The sequence below is a fragment of the Miscanthus floridulus genome, chromosome 3 (assembly GCF_019320115.1).
Source record: "Miscanthus floridulus cultivar M001 chromosome 3, ASM1932011v1, whole genome shotgun sequence".
Taxonomy (NCBI): Eukaryota; Viridiplantae; Streptophyta; class Magnoliopsida; order Poales; family Poaceae; genus Miscanthus; species Miscanthus floridulus.
Window position 1 is genome coordinate 56,722,295 of NC_089582.1, and position 19,645 is coordinate 56,741,939.

At 45.9% G+C, this 19,645-nt stretch overlaps 2 protein-coding genes and 1 non-coding gene across 3 annotated transcripts; all 3 read left to right on the top strand.

Annotated features, from left to right (window-relative positions):
• Positions 1–3,960: 3,960 nt before the first annotated feature.
• On the top strand, positions 3,961–4,042 carry TRNAS-GCU (transfer RNA serine (anticodon GCU)). Its single transcript has one exon. It is a non-coding gene; the product is annotated as a tRNA-Ser (tRNA).
• Positions 4,043–5,359: 1,317 nt separating this feature from the next.
• Positions 5,360–7,521, top strand: LOC136541680 (BTB/POZ domain-containing protein At5g41330-like). Its single transcript, XM_066533689.1, is given in 3 exon segments — positions 5,360–5,383; positions 5,386–6,859; positions 7,155–7,521. Coding segments are annotated over 2 exon segments (1,476 nt in total). The 3' UTR covers positions 6,838–6,859; positions 7,155–7,521.
• A 1,436-nt stretch (positions 7,522–8,957) lies between these two features.
• On the top strand, positions 8,958–11,903 carry LOC136541681 (thaumatin-like protein 1b). The gene is made up of 2 exons (XM_066533690.1): positions 8,958–9,071; positions 10,791–11,903. The coding sequence occupies exons 1-2, from the start codon at positions 9,002–9,004 to the stop codon at positions 11,570–11,572; spliced, it is 852 nt and encodes a 283-aa protein (XP_066389787.1). The 5' UTR covers positions 8,958–9,001; the 3' UTR covers positions 11,573–11,903.
• Positions 11,904–19,645: the final 7,742 nt, after the last annotated feature.

Consider the following 19,645-nt stretch of genomic DNA (forward strand, 5'->3'; position numbering starts at 1 on the left):
AGGGTCAATTTACTGGCTCTTCAAAGACATATGCTACCCAGCTGATAAAGCAGCTGGTGGCAGAGAGTTACTCTAGAAATAGTGGCATAAGAGAACTCACGATGCGTCATCAAAATTATGGCACTGTCATTTAGGCTATATTTCGAGGGGGAGAATAGAAAGACTAGTTAAGAATAATATTCTTCCTCCATTAGAGCTCTCAGATTTAGAACAATGCAGAGAATGCATAAAAGGAAAGTATGTAAAGAAAATTAAGAAAGATGATAAACGAAGCGCGAGAATTTTATAGATTATTCACATAGACATCTGTGGTCAGTTTCCTGTAAAGAGTGTGGATGGTTATAATTCGTTTATAACATTCACAGATGATTACTCCCGTTATGTCTACATTTATCCAATCAAAACAGAAGCATTGGACAAATTTAAGATATTTAAGGCAGAAGTTGAAAACCAACACAATTTAAAGATTGAGATAGTCAGGTCCGACCGTGAGGGGGAGTACTACGATCGGCATACCCCATATGGCTAAGTTCCTGGATCTTTTGAAAGGTTCTTACAGGAGAATGATATAGTAGCCCAGTATTCTATACCGGGCAAACCTCAACAGAATGGAGTAGCTGGAAGACGTAATCATACCCTGATGGACATAGTGCGCAGTATGATAAGTTATTCCACCTTACCGTTGAGCCTGTGGATGGAGGCGTTAAAAATCGCCATTCATATTCTCAATAGAGTACCAAGTAAGTCGGTGCCCAAAACCCCGTATAAGTTGTGGATAGAAAGAGTACCCTCACTAAACCACTTACGTGTGTGGGGGAGTCCTGCTGAGGCTAAAGTATTTAACCTAAACATTGTGAAACTAGATTCCAAAACAGTAAGTTGCTATTTCATTGGCTACCCAGAAAAGTCAAAATGTTTTCGTTTCTACTGTCCAGACAGACATACAAAGTTTGTGAAAATGAGACACGCTGTCTTCCTAGAGGATGAAATAATGAGGGGGAGCATGGTGGCTCGAGAAATTGACCTTGAAGAGAAGTAGGTGTATGCGCCCACTCCGATAATTCATGAGCCATTTTTCTCACTACCTGCTGTCGCTGCACCAACAGTGCAAGATACTGTGGTGCCAGCACCTGTTGTTATTCCGCCTGTGGCAACAATGAATGACGATGAGGAACCTGTTCTTTAGGATCCTGTAGAACCTATGGCCACACATGAAGGGGGCAACAATAGCCTCAAACAAAAGATGTGCCAAATGTGGAGGCCCCTAGAATGTCTCAAAGAGTTAGAAAATCAGTTATTCCTGCTGACTATGAGGTATACAATACTAAGAAATTTCAAATGGAGGATGATCCCACCTCATTTGAAGAAGCCATGAAAAGTGATCATTCATCAAAGTGGCTTAAGGCCATGGAAGATGAAATGAAATCTATGAATGCCAATAAAGTTTGAGACTTAGAAATAATTCCTAAAGGAGCTAAAACAGTAGGCTATAAATGGGTCTACAAAACAAAACTTGACTATCAAGGGAATATAGAGAGATATAAAGCGTGACTTATGGCAAAAGGCTGTACGCAAAGAGAAGGAATTGATTACAATAAGATATTTTCTCCAGTCTCATGTAAGGATTCCTTCAGAATTATAATTGCATTAGTGGCACATTATAATTTAGAATTATATCAGATGGACGTAAAGACGACATTTCTCAACGGAGACTTAGAGGAAAATATTTACATGGCACAATCGAAAGGTTTTGTCATGGAAGGAAAAGAACAAATGGGATGCCACCTAAAGAAATTCATTTATGAATTAAAACAAGCTTCAAGACAATGGTACTTGAAGTTTGATCAGACAATAAGGAATTTTGGGTTTAAAGAGAATGTAGCGGACAATTGTGTCTATGCAAAGTTTAAGAATGGGAAGTTTATCTTCCTTGTCCTGTATGTGGATGATATCTTACTTGCTAGTAGTGATGTCAGTCTACTATTGGAGAAAGAAGTTTTTGTCCTCAAAATTTGATATGAAAGATCTTGGTGAAGCTTCGTTCATTCTAGGGATCGAGATTCACCGAGATAGAAGTAAAGGGGTATTAGGACTGTCACAAAAGGCATATATAGAAAAGATCTTAAAGAAATTCAATATGCACAAATGTAGTCCCTCATCTGCTCCTATAGTCAAGGACGACAGATATGGGGATTTTCAATGCCCCAGGAACCAGTTTGAGATCGATCAAATGAAAACGGTTCCATATGCTTCAGCTGTCGGAAGCTTGCAATATGCTCAACTATATACGCGCCCTGACTTGACATTTGTTACCGGGTTACTTGGCAGATTCCAGAGCATTCCTAGAATAGAACACTGGAAATTGATAAAGAAAGTCTTGCGTTATTTGTAAGGAACGAAAAGCCTCATGATGACGAATAGAAGATCATATTCACTCCATATAGTGGGATATTCTGATTCTGACTATGTGGAAGATGATAGAAAATCTACGTCAGGATATGTATTCACTCTCGCAGGGGGAGCTATTTCATGGAAAAGCTCAAAGCAAACTGTCACTACATCGTCCACAATGTATGCCGAATTTGTAGCGTGTTATGAGGCAACGGGAAAGGTGAACTGGCTAAAGAAGTTCATTCCCGGTTTGAAGGTGGTTGACGACACTATAGACCACTTAAGTTATACTGCGATAATAATCCGGCAGTACAGTATGCTCACGACAATAAGTCAAGTGGTGCTGCCAAACACATTGACATAAAGTATTATGTTGTGAAAGATAAAGTCCGGGATCATGTCATAAGTCTTGAGCATATAAGTACAGAAAAGATGCTCGCGGATCCGCTTACAAAAGGCTTACCACCCAACGTGTTCAGAGAACATGTAGCTAGCATGGGTTTAAGAGAAAGCCTATAACTCCTGGACAAAAGAAGGCCCAAAGTTAAGTACCTATTTCAGAACAGAGTGGTATGTTATAGCTGTTAAATCTATCGGCAATTGACCGTGACGATGAAACATGCTCTATGCGCTAATCTGTAATGGAATGAACAAAAGTAAATGATACGAAATTGAAAGATGGTAGTGAGATTAAGGGGGAGAATGTTAGTTGATCTCCACCAATAGGCCCAACGGCCTATTGGGCCCTTGGATCTGCGCCCTGATCGGGGGCGCCCAACCCTAATATGGTTGGTGGGCCCCTGTCGCACAGCACTATAAAGAGAGATGGGGATTATGACTCTAACTACACGGTTGACCTGAGCCACCGTAACCACCTACGTAGAAACAATAATCCGATCTAAAGAAGGGTGTTGCCAGCGACGGAAAGCCGTCACCAACCTCACCGTCGCCTCTACATCGCCACTGGACCTCGCCACCACTATGTTGGACTCCACTGCGCCGAGCTGCCACGACACCGGCGTCCAAGCCGCTTCGGCGCCATGGACCGAATGATGACCTAGGGCAAGGTACATCAATAGTTTTCCCATTTAAGTAAGATGTTTACCCCTGATCTACGTTTCAGAGGTACACTGTTTTCCAACACCTTTGACAGCTATGGAGAAGAGGTAATATACAGGCGACACACGTCCTACATCTAGGGCAAAATTTAGGCGAGCAGTTTACAGATAAGGTGTGCAACATCTGCTCTACAGAAATCTTACCTGTCACAAAGTGGACACCCTGGTTCATGCTTCTGCTGTTGACAGCTGAATGTTCTGAAAATCTTGCTTGATCCTGATTCCTTTGAGCATTGCTTTGCTTGCGTGGAAGATTTGTGCATTGATGAAGCACTTCCACATGTTCCAGAATGCGTCAAATAGGATAACACATTAATGGTGACCTCACAATCACCATTATATATTAGATAATAAAGCCATCGCGCAAAACAGTGGGGGACAAAAGAGTGGGAACAATTCTAGTCGACTTACCCTTACAAATTCTAACATATCCTACATGCAGACATCCAACGACGCTTTGGCCGAGTGGTTAAGGCGTGTGCCTGCTAAGTACATGGGGTTTCCCCGCGAGAGTTCGAATCTCTCAGGCGTCGTATATTTTTTTTTTTCATTTCGGCTTTTTTTTTTTTAAAAAGAATCATCGCTAGGCCCTAGGCTGGCTGTACCTGAACTGCTGTCTATTGCGTGCAGATGTGAGTGATCAACTGATCATGTGCAGAGCTCGTAACAGCGTTAGGCGGTAGCGTCCGAAGACCATTTTCGGTGATCGAGCTAGAAAAATGTTTCTGTGACGAAGAATTTTCAGCGGATCAAATATGACGTTCTAGAGGTAAACGAAAATGTTCCATGAACAAAACTATGTTCTAGATGAAAAAAAAGATCCGTTCCTCCGTAAGCTATCACCCTAGTCCATCCTCTTTGAATTTTTAAATTTGGGCAAAGTGCCTATCTCAACTCCAAAAACCGCCTAAATTACCACCATGTCGCGATTAGAAGTGGTTTTCATAGTAGTTTTATCATCTTTAATTCAAATAATTCCGCTAAACACCTACATAAGGTTTTGAAACTATGAAAAACCTCTAAGTCATGAACTTTTTATAAGAACCCTAGCTATATATTAGGACATGATAATCCCAAATAAAATATCTAAAGATCATGAAAATAAATCTAGAAGCTTCCAAAAAGTTAAATTTAGCTCTACGAAACGGGGAAAATATGCAGAAAAACAAAGAAGAATCCAAAGAAACATTCTAATCAATGTCTTAGAAACTTTACACAACAAAAATACAAGATGCAACAAACATGAATACATTCAGCACGGATGCATTCAACAATGACATATGTGATATGTTGCATTTATGTTGGTTTCATATCACGTTTTTGTTATGGAAAGTTTTTAAATGCATTTATACATTGATTACCTATGTTTTAGGAATTGTCTATATTTTCTAGATATTTTTGCATACTCCTAGTACTAAATCTATTTTTAAAGAAGCTTGTAGACATATTTTCATGATTTTTAGTATTTCATTAAGGTTTCTTGTGTCCCAATAATTTTTCCTGAAAATTTTAGAAGCTTGAAAATCTTATTAAGTGTTTACCAAAAATCTATTAATTAAAAATATGACAAATCACTATGGCAACCAATTTTACCCAGAGCAGAGGTAATAACTAAAATGATTTTTGGAGTTCAAGGAGACAGTGTGGTCGATTTTTTAAATTCAGTTTGGTCGATTTTTTTTTAGTTTAAGAGAAAAACTTAGACTACAACAATAATTTAGAGAGACAAAATTAACCTTTTCCCATCGAAGGACTAACAAGACGTGGGCCGAAACATGTAACCGAAACATTGCATGAAGGCCCAGTGCTCCAAATAAACACTGCCCTTTATTTCCCCCCTTGGTAAGGCCATGCCACCGTCGAGTCCAAGGGGTGGAAGTGCGGAAGTCAACCCAACCCAGCGAACCCATCCATGGCCTCCGCCGCTGCCGTCGTCTCCCTCAACGTCGGCGGTGAGCTCTTCCAGACCACCACCGCCACACTTTCCCGCGCCGGCGCCTCCTCCCCGCTCGCCTCCCTCGGCCCCTCCACCCCCTCTGCCCCGCACTTCCTCGACGGCGACCCGCGCCTCTTCGCCCATCTCCTCTCCTTCCTCCGCCACGGCCGCCTCCTCGCGCCGTCCCCTCCCTCAGCCGCTCTCCTCGCTGAGGCGCGCCATTTCGCGCTCGATGGCGCCCTCCTCGCCTCCCTCTCACCGGCCTCCGCCTTCGCGCCGCTCTCGCTGCGCCCCTCCGCGCTCCTCCCGCTCACCGGTCGCGTCGCGCCCTCCGCCGTGACGCTGTGCCCCTCGCCGCCGCACCCGGCCTCCCTCGTCGCCGCACATGGCGGGGTCGTGACCTGCTTCGATGCCGCGCTCGCCTCCCGCACCAGCGTCCTCACGCCGCTCCCCGCCGTTGACTCGCTCGTCGCGGTGTCCCCCGCCCTCGCCCTCGCCGGCGCCCGCGACTTCCCCGGGGTCCACCTCTGCCGGTTCTCCGACGACGCCTCCGTCGCCTCTACTGATCCGGACGTGCTTTCGTGGTCGGGCTCGCCCTCCGCTACCGTGCTGTCGATGGCCACTACGACCGCGTCAGGAGCGCCGTCGCCGCCCTGGCTCTTCTCCAGCTTCGAGTCGGCGCGGCGGAACTCGAGCGCCGTGGTGGTGTTCGACCTCAATTCCTTGTCTCCTGTATCGGAAATCGGGCGGAAGGAGGTGTTCGGCGCGGACGTCGAGGCTGCGATCCCAGCGACCAAGCTCGCGTGGCTTGGTGGGCACAGCCTCCTTCTCGCCGCTGGCTCTCACTCAGGGCCGGCCGGGGTGGTGGGGGACATACGACTCTGGGATGTCCGAGCGAGCGCCACTGTACCGGTGTGGGAGGTCAGGGAAAAGGAGGATTGCTTTGCTGATGTTGCGGCGTCTGACGCATTGTCAGCAGTGTTCAAGGTGGGCGCCGCCTCCAGTGAGGTGTTCATGGCTGACCTGAGGAGGCTTGGTGACGGTGGAGGCATTGGATTGGAGCCTTGGGTGTGCATTGGTGATGGACAGAAGGCGGCAGCAGCCGCATCATCTGGAAGGAAAGACAGGAATGGCTGTAGAATTGAGTGCTACTGCAGTTGGGTGTTTGTGGCACGGGGCGCGGACGTCGAGGTGTGGAGTCAGGTGGAATTGGCACCGGAGGCCGGTGGGAAGAAGGTGATGAGGAGGAATTGGGTTGGCAGCGAACTATCCACGAAGCCCAAGATTGTGAGCTGGGCATTTGGTGGCAGCAGGATGGCATTGGCCAGAGCTGATAAGCTGTCTGTGGAGTTATGGGATAGTGCTACAGCAGCAATTGGCGCAAACCCCTGAGTAGAGGGAGGATATTGCAAAAGTAAGCTGATGCTTCTCAATGTTAAATTGCTGCTTGTTCCTCTACATTTAATTTAGCGTGTTGTTTGTGATGTATCCCTGATAGAATCTTGTACACTGCCTGGAAGGTATGGAATGAATATATTCTGTGTTTCCTGATCATGCAATCTGCTGAATTTTGTTATCAACCTAGGAAAAGTGTAGTCTCTTTTTAAGAAAATGTGGAAAAAGTTGTTTGCCAGGGTTAATTTTGTTTTACTGAGTTATTGTTTTTGAGTATTGAAAATCTAACTTCCTATACAATAAAAAATTTGCAGAATTTTCTTACATCAATAATAGTTTCGGCGCTTCTAGAAGCTCACCACAATTCGAGCATGATTTGGGAATCTGTTACAACATGCTTTACAATAGTTCATGTGTGCTCACTGGTCTGCAAGATTTAATGGTACCATTTAGATATGAGGATTGACTAGAGATTCATCACTCCTTTGCTCAGAAGCTGAAAAACGGATGATGATTACTTCATTTCTTTCGGGGTATTTGGTCATGGAATTTGATTTATTATGTGCCAAAAGTTTAGGTTTTAAGGTGGTCCATACAAATACACTGAAGTTTCATCCTGATCCATCTTAAGATGGACTGTGCAATTGACTAATTAGGTGAGACATCAAGTGGAAATGACCGATGAGGTAGTAAAGTGATAACATGTGCTATCGATAGAATGAGCTTGATGGTTTAGATCCACCACTAAAACCTATATCATCTTTTGCATTGGCCTCTTGAATTGCAAACAAATATTCGTGTGTATGGAACACAAGGTTTGATGAACATTAGCGGATTTGAATCATTCATGTTCTGCTGGTCACCTTGCATTTAAATTATCAAGTACCTTGCACTTAAATCATCGAGTTTCATCGAAGTGCAAATTAATCTTGACAGGCACCTAACTGGTGCAGGGCAGACGGTTTCCTGTCATATATGTGCTGGAAGCCTGGAATTGGGCAAATGTTTAGAGGTTTCTTGTAATATATGTGCTGGAATTTGGCATATATCCCGGTGGTCAAGGGCTTAAGGCTCCAAGGGAGGAGCCGTCCGTCTAGGGTTTGAACCCCGTCCGGTACCAGGCCTCTAGAGAAGGCCATGCCAGGGTGGTGCTGTTTAAAAATATATATGTGTCATGAAATTGGACGGTTTTCATAGTGACCTTCATGCTGAATACCTTTGGCATTCGTACCTTTCCTTTGTCCTTTCTGATTGAATCCCTGCACCCAAAAGCTCGAACAGTTTAGTTTGCAGGTCATTCTGAGCATGAAGTTGTCAAACAGCTGCTCTTGGCTGGTGCCTGCACCATTGGCGTGAAGATGAAAACTCGGGTTGGTTAGTCTGTTGTATGGGTCATGGGCACTCACAGGCCACAGGAACTTAGGCTCAACTAACCCTCTTGTATCTGTGTGGTTCCAGATGTGTGAAATGAAATTGCGTATTTCCTTTGGAACTATAGGTGGTGTGGCGGAATAGTTGGTACCCCTCAACTCTATTCTGACATCACAAACAGGACCTGTACGTTGAGCGGCAGGCAGCGGAGTTTGGTGTTGATACCTCTATTGATTCAACAGTTTCGTTATGGTTCTTTCTTAGTTGTGACTCTCGTCTAATGCATGTGCCATCCTGTCGCACCTCAATCAAGATAAAACGTGTTTAGGTATTTAGGTGAACCCTCTGTCAGTGCAGGTTAGTGCCAAAGAGAGGGTGACGTCCATAGCACCATGCTACTAGATACAGGGACGAAGCTAGGAAAACATTTAGGAGGAGCTAAACAACGGTAATTAGCAAGAAAAGAGGTTCAACAAATCTCAGTTCCCCCTACCTATACATCTACAGCTGAAATTTCAGACGGCGGCTCTACGGGGCTTCGCTTTGCTCGCGAGCGGTTGGGGGGGGGGGGGGGGGGGGGGGGGGGGGTGGCTGGAGCAACATGCGTGTACGTTTAAACATTGTTTAGCTTCAACAACATGCGTGTACGTTAAAACATGTATCTCCGCGGAATGGATGAGTGAACGCACGGAGCCGCATCCAGCCCTCCGGCACATGTATATATATGTATGTTACATAGGCCGGGTTCTCCTCTTCTCTCAGAGAGGCAGAGAGCAGCAGAGCAGCGTCGATGGCCATGGACGGAGCTGTGTCTGATCTCCATCTCATCGTCTTCTTTGCCTTCCTTCTCAGTACACATGGTATATATGCAATACTCACTTCTTTTTTACTTCTGAGTTTGTACATGCATATATAAGATCATTGAAGCAGCAGTTGCATAAAAGACGACTCTTCTCCTCATCCTTAATTTCTTGATTCCCAACGCCTCTTGTGCGTTTCTCAGGCTTCTGATTGTTGCTCTAGGCACCCCTAACAAATGAAATACTTGAAATAACACTGCAAAACCCAACTGGAAAAATTGTGTCAAGCGTGAGGATGAAATATGGAGCCATAGGTTTAATGTTGGTGGGACATTTCATTTTTTTTTCGTGCAGTATCGTCCTTCTAGTTCTTTTTTCTTTTCAAATCAACTGTTTTTACTTTTTATATGCGTACAACATTTGTGTTGGGATTTAAGCATTTTGGCCGTGACATTGTTGTTTCTCAAAGTCTTTTGAAGTTTGGATGGATCCCAAAACCTTTGTTGTTAATTCAGGAAGAAAACAAGGATTCCTACTTGCGTTTAGTTTTGCATAAAAGGATCCATGAATTGTCTCATCAAAGCGAGACCGAAATTTAGACAGACACGCCCAATTGGTATGCTGGCCTGCCCGTGCACTCATTCCTCCAAGCTAGCTGTGACTGTGAGCATTCATGATATGCTGTTAAATTCAAATGGTATGAATATATACGATGTTTATTCTTCTAAAAAAATGTTATAAAGTTGCTTACCGCTTGTAATACTAATAAAAAAGATTGACCCTATCACTCTTCTAATAAATTCTTTAATTTCTAAGATTTCCTTGTTTAAGCCATAAAAAATGTTATAAAGGTGCTTACCGCTTGTAATAATAATAAAAAAAGATCGACCCTATCACTCTTCTAATAAATTCTTTAATTTCTAAGATCTCCTTAATTAATGTTTCGTTCATATGTACTTGTGCATACTTCTATTTTTTCTATATACTTTTTTAGTTCATGTGTTTATATGCATGAATATAAATCGAGATTTGTGAGCTTTTCGTGCATGTCCATGTCGTCAATAACGTACGCACATTGCAGTACACATTTAAACGTTTGTTTGTTACTACGCCTTCTCTCTCTCTCTCTCTCTCTCTCTCTCTCTCTCTCTAAAGCAACCCTGTAATACACAAGTGACAGTTTATATGTTCAATAAAGAACATGAATAAAAGGGAATTATTTGGCCAAGGGTGTATTTGGAGACTACGTCATCATGTTAAACTTAAACAATGGCGTTGGTTCTTTAACGTAAAAAACAAACTTTGTTGTGTTGAATTATTTCACTAGTGGTAGCAAAAGGTTGAATTAACCAAACTTAAATCGATATCCATATAGCCCTTTGGCATATATAGCTCCGAGCTTGTATGTAAAAATAAGGACATTCCTCTTTTTCATTTGGTGTAGAATACACAGCAAACAATTCAACCACACAAATTCACTCTTTTTTGCGAGGTTGCAACTTGAATGTGTAAAGTTCATGCTTGATACACATATAAAGAACCCTAGAAAAATTCACTCATGTAGATGGAAACTAAATTAATTCGGCCTAAATTGATCTTCTCATTGATCAAGTTCGCATGATTGGATACACGTAATTTATCTATTTGATTGGATCACACGATCGGAAGGCAGAAATTGAGTAGCAATTAACAACGCACGTTGGATGCAATCAAATTTGTATTTTGACACGCCGTTCTTTTCTTGTATATATCAAATTTGTGCACGCTAATGACATGCAGGTGCGACGGCGGTGAAGTTCACCTTCCGCAACAACTGCCCGGAGACCGTCTGGCCGGCGACGCTGACCTCCAGCGGCCCCGCGTTCCCGACCACCGGCTTCCCCCTGCCGCCGGGAGCCTCCGTCTCCTTCTCCGGCGTGGGCGCGACGTGGTCGGGCCGTGTGTGGGGCCGCTACCGCTGCACGGCCACCTCCTCCCCCGGCGGCGCGCGTTTCTCCTGCGAGTCCGGCGACTGCGGGACGGGGCAGGTCGCGTGCAACGGCGCCGGCGGATCCCCGCCGGCTACCCTGGCCGAGTTCACGCTCGGTGGTGGCGGCGGCGGCGGCAACAAGCTGGACTTCTACGACGTGAGCAACGTCGACGGCTTCAACCTGCCCGTGGAGATCGAGCCCGCCGCCGGGGGCCGATGCCGGAGCACATCGTGCCCCGCGGACATCAACCGGGTGTGCCCGAGCAAGCTGGCGGTGAGAGCAGCGGCGGCGGCGGCGAGGAAGGACGGCGGCAGTGGCGACGACGCGGTGGTGGGCTGCAAGAGCGCGTGCCTGGCGTTCGGCACGGACGAGTACTGCTGCCGCGGGAAGTTCGCGTCGCCGGCGACGTGCAGGCCGAGCGGCTACTCCGAGCTGTTCAAGGCGCAGTGCCCGCAGGCGTATAGCTACGCGTACGACGACCGGAGCAGCACCTTCACCTGCAATGGCACCGTGGACTATCAGCTCACCTTCTGCCCAGCCTCCGGCACGAGGGGTCGCACTGCACTGCCAACCCACGGGAACAACTTGTAAACGGAGGAGTCATGTATTATACACGTCTAATCATCAATTAGAGGAAAAAAAAAACATTCAGTACTTTCAAACTTGTTTGGAGCTAGGGTGTGCCACTTAGCAACTATTCAATTACAAACCTTGAGATCTAAGGTTCTCTTTGGATCTATCCAGCTAACCATTAGCTGCGTTAGGCGGAAGAAAACGGCTAATAACTAATTGTTAGTTGGGGGTAGGTAAGACATTAGCTAGTTTATTATTGATGATCAAACAGGATCATGACTAACTATTAGCTACATAGATATCACCATAATTGGTTTCTGTCTACTTGTAACATCGGTCTACTTGACATGGCTATGTAGGATCCATAAGGCAATTGGTTTTTGTCTTCACGGTTGATCCGTGGATGTTTGGATTTTGCGTGTAGTACATCCAACAATCCATGTTTTTTTGGACTTTTAGACCACGTGTAAAAAAAATCCAGTCGATTGAAATCTAGAGAGAAAAAATCCACGTTTAGTCACCAAGGGTGGGGGGAGAGTTAAGGTTACATTGGCAAGCCACATGGACAAGCATATGCTAATTATTGCTATTTGAACCTTGAATGATATAATTAACAAGTTTACAAACCTAGATGTGTAAACTGACACTGCTACAGAAATGATTTGCAACAACGCCTCCTTTTTTTAGGACAGTTCTATAGAGTTGCCCCCTACAAATGGGTCCCAAATAAGCCGCCCCTACAAATCCATTTGTAGGGGTGGCTCTATATCCAACCGTCTCTATAAATCAGATTTGTAGGGGCAGCTCTATGTTGAGCCGTCCCTATAAATAGACGCTGAACAGTAAAAATTAATACTAAAATTTAAATTTTTTCAAACGACATCAGATGGAGAAATGATCAAAATAAAAGTTATAGATTTCAAAAATTATAGAACTTTGTTGTTTACAACTTTTTTATTTGAAATTATTTACTATTTCAAAATGCTGTTTGAAATTTGATTTTTAAATTATTGAAGAACTCTGATTTCTTTTTTTAATATCTGGCTAAAACTTGTAACTAGTCTTTCTCATACTAACTTCAAATTTCATGATTTTTTGCTAAAATTTTCTAAAATCTTGCTCTATCAATTTATTATGTTCTTATAGCTATTATTTGAGCCATCTTTTCACGTGACTTTGTTTTATCAATTAAAAAATTGAAGTTCCAAAAATGACAACTTCAAACAACCTTTTGAAGCAAAAAATGATTTCGGTTGAAAAACTCATGAACTTAAAAGTTATAGAACTGATCAATTGTAACACCCTCGGTGTTACACCCTAGGGTAGCTGGTTGAACCGGGGATGGAGGCCGGTCCGATCGTCAGGCCAGTGGCGACCCCAGGTGGCCGGCGCAGCCGTGCTAGGCCACCGCTCGTCGCGCCGCCACGCACTGAGTTGCCGAGGTGCGCGCGGGTAAATTAGAGAAAGGCCAAGGGGTTAAGTGAGAGGGTCTGTGTGTAAGTAAAATAGTATTGGTCCTTGGTTGTGAATTGGGGGAAATGCAAGGTCTCTTTTGCAAAAACGCTGACGCGCGCGGGACTCTCCTGCCGCAGGCCACATCGCTATTTAAATTCCGCACTCTGAACTTAGTATTGTAATACTGTATTTCTAAGAACTCTTGTTGTATGAAATAAACTAAGTATTGTAAACTCGTTCTTATTATTGGATCCTGGAGGAAAAACGTGGATTATTCGAGTTCTCCCTTGGGGTGTGCTCGATGAAATCCGTCTGATGTAACTTGCTTTCGGGGTGCTTAGTGTTTGGTGAAAGACGAGCGCCTCTGAAAATGTGTTATTTTGGGTGGTTCTGCCACAGGTGGTATCAGAGCCAATAATGACTTACGGGTTTCATAAATCTTTTTAAAACATAAAATTTGACCAACAAAAGTTTTGCGAAAAGTAGGATGCGATAAAATTATGAAAATAAGTATAAGCCCTAGTAATATGGTCCATCTAGGATAGCGGCACTGATTTTATCTAATCAATCTTCTGCAGGTATACTAACTTACGCTGCGTAAGAATCATTTAATGTACGGAAAGTGAGCGTGCGATGTGCCAAATTTTTTTGCGAATGCCATTATATTCCGACTTGAGTGAACGGGTAGGCCGATGCATGTATCATGAAAAAAATAATCTTGCTTAAACTAAACTCCCCTACACGTATAATTTGGATTAGTGAATTGATAGGATAACCTAAAAGAATGCTTTAATAAAAGCCTTATCATTTCTCTAAGTCTCTTGTTCCTAATCTGGAGTGTTGCATCATCATTGCATGCAAGTAGAGAACGCGTTGGTGGAGTTCATGACTGCTGGAGAGCAGGAATACGAGGAGGTGATTGAGGAGTACGAGGAGGAGGTCTTCATACAGGAGGAAGCCTCTGAGCCACCGACGACTGACATAGCTGACCACCCGCCTACCCAAGGCAAGCTCCGGTGCATTGAAAGGATCAAGATGCCCAAGAGGGGGGTGAATTGGGCTAATTCTAAATTTTCTTGTAATAATCAAATCCTACGGATAGCCCTATTAACCCCTTATGCCTAGAAAAGTATTTCTATCAAACTAATGCACAACAGACTTGCAACCTATGTTCCAAACTTACTCTAGCATGGCAATTCTATGAATGTAAAGATAAGTATTGAATTGCTCAAAGTAAATGCTCAAAGTAAATGCTCAAAGTAAATAGAGAGAGAGAGGAACGCGGCGATATTTTGCCGAGGTATCAGAGAGTCGCCACTCCCCACAAGTCCTCGTTGGAGCACCCATGCAAGGGTATAGCTCCCCCTTGATCCGCGCAAGGATCAAGTGCTCTCTATGGGTTGATTCTTCGACACTCCGTCGCAGTGAATCACCCAAAGCCGCTCATAACTTGAGTTAGGTCACCCACAAGCTCCGCCGGGTGATCACCAAGCTCCCAATCACCACCAAGCCGTCTAAGTGATGGCGATCACCAAGAGTAACAAGCATGAACTCTCACTTGACCACGCGAAGCCTAATGAGAAGATGGATGCACACTTGTCTACTCTTGATTCACTAATGAGGCTACTCTCTTGGATTCTCAAATCTCAATCACCTTACTAGGACCTTGCTCTTCTTGGCACTCACAAACATGTTTCTCAGCTGTTGGAATGAGCAAAAGCGACTCTACACATGAGTAGAGCTTCTATTTATAAGACAGCCTGAAAAACGAACCGTTATGAGCTTCTACGGGATGACCGGACGCTCTGGTCGTACTGACCAGACGCTCCGGTCAGTTCAACCCGTGAACCAGTGAAAATGAGTTGACCGGACGCTGGCAGGGTCCAGTCACTACTGACCGGACGCGTCCGGTCGCATTAAACCCTTACTGGAACCTTACTGTACTCGACCGGACGCTGAACCCCTAGGGTCCGATCAGTACTGACCGGACGCGTCCGGTCGCAGATTCCCTTCTCTGGAACCTTACTAGAGTCGACCGGACGCTGCCTCTTAGCGTCCGGTCACTTGACCTCTCCAGCGTCCGATCGCACCGAACGCAGTCTGTTGATCAAATGAACTGACCGAACCCTGCGGCCAGCGTCCGGTTGCACCGGAGCCAGTGTCTGGTCAGCATTTGACCCTTCATCCACTTTCAACTCTCGATCTTATGTAAATGAAGTTTGCTCCAATGGATCTTAGACATTCATAGGAGCTACCTAGAGCTAGTTTTAACAAGTGTGCACCACACCTGACTCACTAGACTCACCTAGGTCAAGCTACCCATCTATACCTCCCTTAATAGTATGACCAAAGGAAAAACAAAGTCCTAAACTACTCTAAGTGTCTCTCCAACTCCAATCGACACTTAGAACTAGTCATCCTTAACCTTGTCGTCCATTCTTTGAAAACTGAAATGATTTCCATCATAGGGGCTGACAACCTTGATTGCCCAATTGATCTCCATTACCATGACCTAACTTAATTGCCTCTGCAAAACACACGTTAGTCATAGTAATATTGTATTATCATTAATCACCGAAACCCAACTAGGGGCCTAGATGCTTTCAATCTCCCCCTTTTTGGTGATTGATGACAATACCACCTCGAGTATGTGAAAGAGTGAGGTTTTTGACGGGCTTGGTTTATATAAGCTTTTATCGATAAGAACAAAAGTGTTAGTCAAGCTTATATGACCCAAGCCAACACAATGTACTCAAAGGATATGAATTAAGCATGAGTACGAGTAACAAAGCTCATTTACATCGGAGTATAAACGCAGAAGCAAAGGCAAATGAGCAAAACACAAGTGATATGACATATAAATAATGTAAAGTAGAGAGCACACATGTCATATATCACAATCACGTAGATATCACTATCACATAGATATAATAGTATGCATGAAAGTAACACACGAATGCATAATAGTAATAGTGTATCACACAGATAAAAACTCCAAATGTATATAATAAGCTAATACTATATAACTAGCTCCCCTTAAAACTCGCTCCCCCTGAGTCTACATACTCGAACCCTCTCCCCCTTTGGCGTCAAACACCAAAACCTAAGGGTCGGTCGGCGGGGCTGTAGCGGATGAGCCGGGCGTGGAAGTACATGGAGCAAGCTGGAACTGGGCACCATCATCATCTGACCCTAAACTCTGAACAGTCTGACCCTCTATAGCAAGAAGTGTCGCTGAAGCGGTCTAGGTCTGAGCTGGGGCAGGTGCTACCTGTGATGCTGCTAGGACGTCTATCGTAGGATCTGACGAGGCGACAGACGAGGGGAGCCTCTGAGTAGTCATGACAACTGGAGCTATTGTAGAAGGACCGGCGGTGTGCATATGTGGAGGTGTAGGCATGCCAGTCAACTCGCTGAAGGATGCTCCAAGACTCCTGGAGACTGACATGTTAGGCATAAAAAGCGAGGGTGACTGCTCCAGTGAGAAGCCCGTGTGATATGGAGTGAACTGCAGGGCTACCACTAGTAAGGACAACCACTGGGACACCTGAACTATGGGTGAAGCAAATGGAGCTAGAGGCTGTCCCTAACTCTGAAGCCCACTAGGCTGTACAACTGGAGTCATCGAAGTGGTGGCAGGCTGAGCAAGCTGGGGCGAAGGCTGTGGCAGTGGGGCCCCAAGTGCTGTCACTACATGCTACATAAATCCCATAAGCTGCTGCTGCATGAGTAACTGCTGGTGATGCATCTGCTGCTGCTGCTGCTGGAACTCGTCCTGATGAGCCTAAAACTGTGCAAAGTTGGCAGCAGTCTCCTGTGCCTGTCATGCCTGATCCTACTGCATCCGCTCAAGAATAGCAATCAAGGTGGGGTCCATCTACGGTGCAGGAGGAGCTGAGCTAGAACTACCAGCCTCTGCATCATGTCTGCATGGAGGCATCTGAGGAATCGGCAAATAGTCATCATTCAAGCTGTCACTAGACTCTGTCGCCTCCTGCTGTGCCTCAAGCTGCTCCTCCTCTATAGCAGCAATGCCTCTAATGATCTCGTCCTACTGAGCTGCTGACTCTAGAACATCTAGACGACGGTTGGGCTGAACGGGTGCCTATGGAGTGCTATGCCTGATCCTCTGTGCCATGTTATATGCTGGAAACTCTGTGGTGGCACCCTTATACTCTGCAACCATCTCAGGGGTCCTGACCTGCACAGACTTGAGCATCAAGAATGTGATCCAATGTGCATAAGGAAGCTACCTATGACCCTTGAAGCCCTCAGCAATAGTATCCTCCATCTCTGATAGAAGGAGGTCCCAAATGTCGAACACGGTCTACTGCATCAGGGCATTAAGGAGCCAGAGCTATAGGCGAGTCAGACCCTCTCTGTATCCCAACCTGGGAAGTAGTGTCCTCCTGATAATGGACTCTATCACATGAGCTATAGGAGTTAGGTCACTAGGGTTCCTCCTCGACCCCTCACCAAAGGGCTCCTTGAAGCAATGTCACACAAGATCAGTAGGGGGCACTAAACCTCCATGAGGATGCCTAGGAGGCTCCTACTATCCATAACATACCTCATGCAACTTGACAGGCTGATCCTGTAGCCTCAGTATCTCTTGGGCCCTGAAACTCATCACCCTATAGTCTCTGCCATTGAATGCAAAGTGTATGAAGTTGTGCTGCGGGTTAACGTAGAGCGAAGCATAAAACTACCGAACCCAAGATGGCACATACAGTCCAGTCCGGCCAATCAGATCTGACAACCCTAGCAAATATGACAAGTAGGGGCGGATATGCTCTCCGGCTGCTGCCACAATAGACTCTATACTGCATACCCACTGAGATCTGAACACTGCCCCACTATTAAGATATGCGTTGTAGAAATCCTCCTACAATGGCGTGTAGAAACCCTTAGCTGCTCTTTCATCCCTCCTCAGAGGGAACCACACCTCAAACTCAACAAACCTCAGCTGGCGAACCTATCTGGCTGTGGCGGCCCTCAAGTCAAGATGTACTACTAGAGGCAGACCCTATGGTCTAGGCGGTGGGCGTGAACCCCTACACTATGTAGCTGGCCTCGGTGGAACTGTAGCACTGGTACGACCAGAGTGGCATAGCTGGGGTGCCGGCTCGGTCTCCTCAGCCTGCTGGCCCTCCTGAGTCTCCTGAGCTGGCTGTGGCTCTACTAGTGGGGGCTGCTGTTGTGGCTCCTACTGAGACTCCCCCTGACGCTGAGGCTCCTCAATAGCCAGATGACGTCCTACCATCATGACAGTCCCAGGTGGACTACCATGAAGTCGCTCAATCTGCCTTAGTCTGCCCTGCGCGTCTGGTGCCAGCTAATCTGCTATGACAACTCCACTACGGGCACCACCTCTCTCGGCACGCTCTATGGCCTCAGCGACTGCTGCTGCTCTCGCTGTCTCTGCGTCGAGGTACTTGCATTTCTTGGATGTCACCTGCTTTGTTGCCTTGCCTTTCGATCCTACAGGCTGGCGAGGCAGGGGCCTCCGATCATCATCTCCTGGACCACCACCAACATTCTTCATGTGAGCCATCTGATCTGACAAGAAGATAAACTGCCGCTGATGAAGATCAACTGTCAAACTAACACTCCCGAGGCTTGGCCTCGATCCATACTCGTGAGCTTGGCTCCGAGTTGACTGCCAACTGCCATAAGAACCTCAACGGCACCGACTCGCTGCACGATGGAATAGATTGATATACAAATAAATACAATATATCTAATAGATGCGAAAGCCCTAGGAAGCAAGCAATGTAGGTACGAAATTGAAGCGACGGGCATGCTACCTGACGAACCGGCGATCCGAGAGAAGAAGAGACATGTCACGCGGGGAAAACCTAATCCGACTAGGGTTAGGATAGATCAAAAGCCCTGAATGTGATATGAAATTAGTGCATTGCAATTTGATATAGGTCACAAGCATATCAAATTGGAAGCCAGGGTTAGGCCTTACCAACCAATTGAGGAGGCAAGGGCTAGGGCACGGGAATAGCAAGCTTGAATGGAGCTCGGTGCTTAGGGAGCCGACGGTGGCGCTGGCACGGAAGGCGCGCGGCTGCTGTGGTGCACGGTCGTGGGAGACATGGAGCAGAGGCGAGCGCGTGCAAACAGCGGTGGCATGCGGTCGTGGGAGGCGCGGTTGCGTGTAGTGGATGGCGGCACTGGCACGGGAGGCACGCGGCGAGCTGGCGGTGGCTTGGGCTAGGGCAAGGCGACTATGGCGATTAGGGTTAGGCGCTGCTGGCTGAGATAAAAAATATGGACGGTTAAAAGGAGATCCCACGTGTAACGGAGAAGGAAACAGGGAAAGAGTTCGGAAACCGCACGTTCTCCATTGATCGGATGCTCCGGTGGTAGCGACCGGACGCTACCACCCAGCGTCCGGTTGATTCTAGAGAGGTCCAATTCCTCTGGAATCATGACCGGACGCTTCCGGTGGTCCATGACCGGACGCAGGCAGGGTCCGGTTAGCTCAGCCTGATTCTCCTTCAAACGACTAGATGCTGGATCCCTTCCTGACCGGACGCACAAATGCAGCGTCCGGTCACTCCTTCAGCAGCAGTTCACCTTCTGTGAACTGACCGGACGCTGGACAGCAGCGTCCGGTGCACCTTT

What these genes read in the sequence shown, in the direction of transcription:
- LOC136541681 (XM_066533690.1), top strand. Translation starts at nt 9,002, where the DNA reads ATGGCCATGGACGGAGCTGTGTCTGATCTCCATCTCATCGTCTTCTTT. An exon ending in CTTCCTTCTCAGTACACATG is followed by an intron (nt 9,072 to 10,790) that starts GTATATATGCAA and finishes AATGACATGCAG; the next exon opens with GTGCGACGGCGGTGAAGTTC.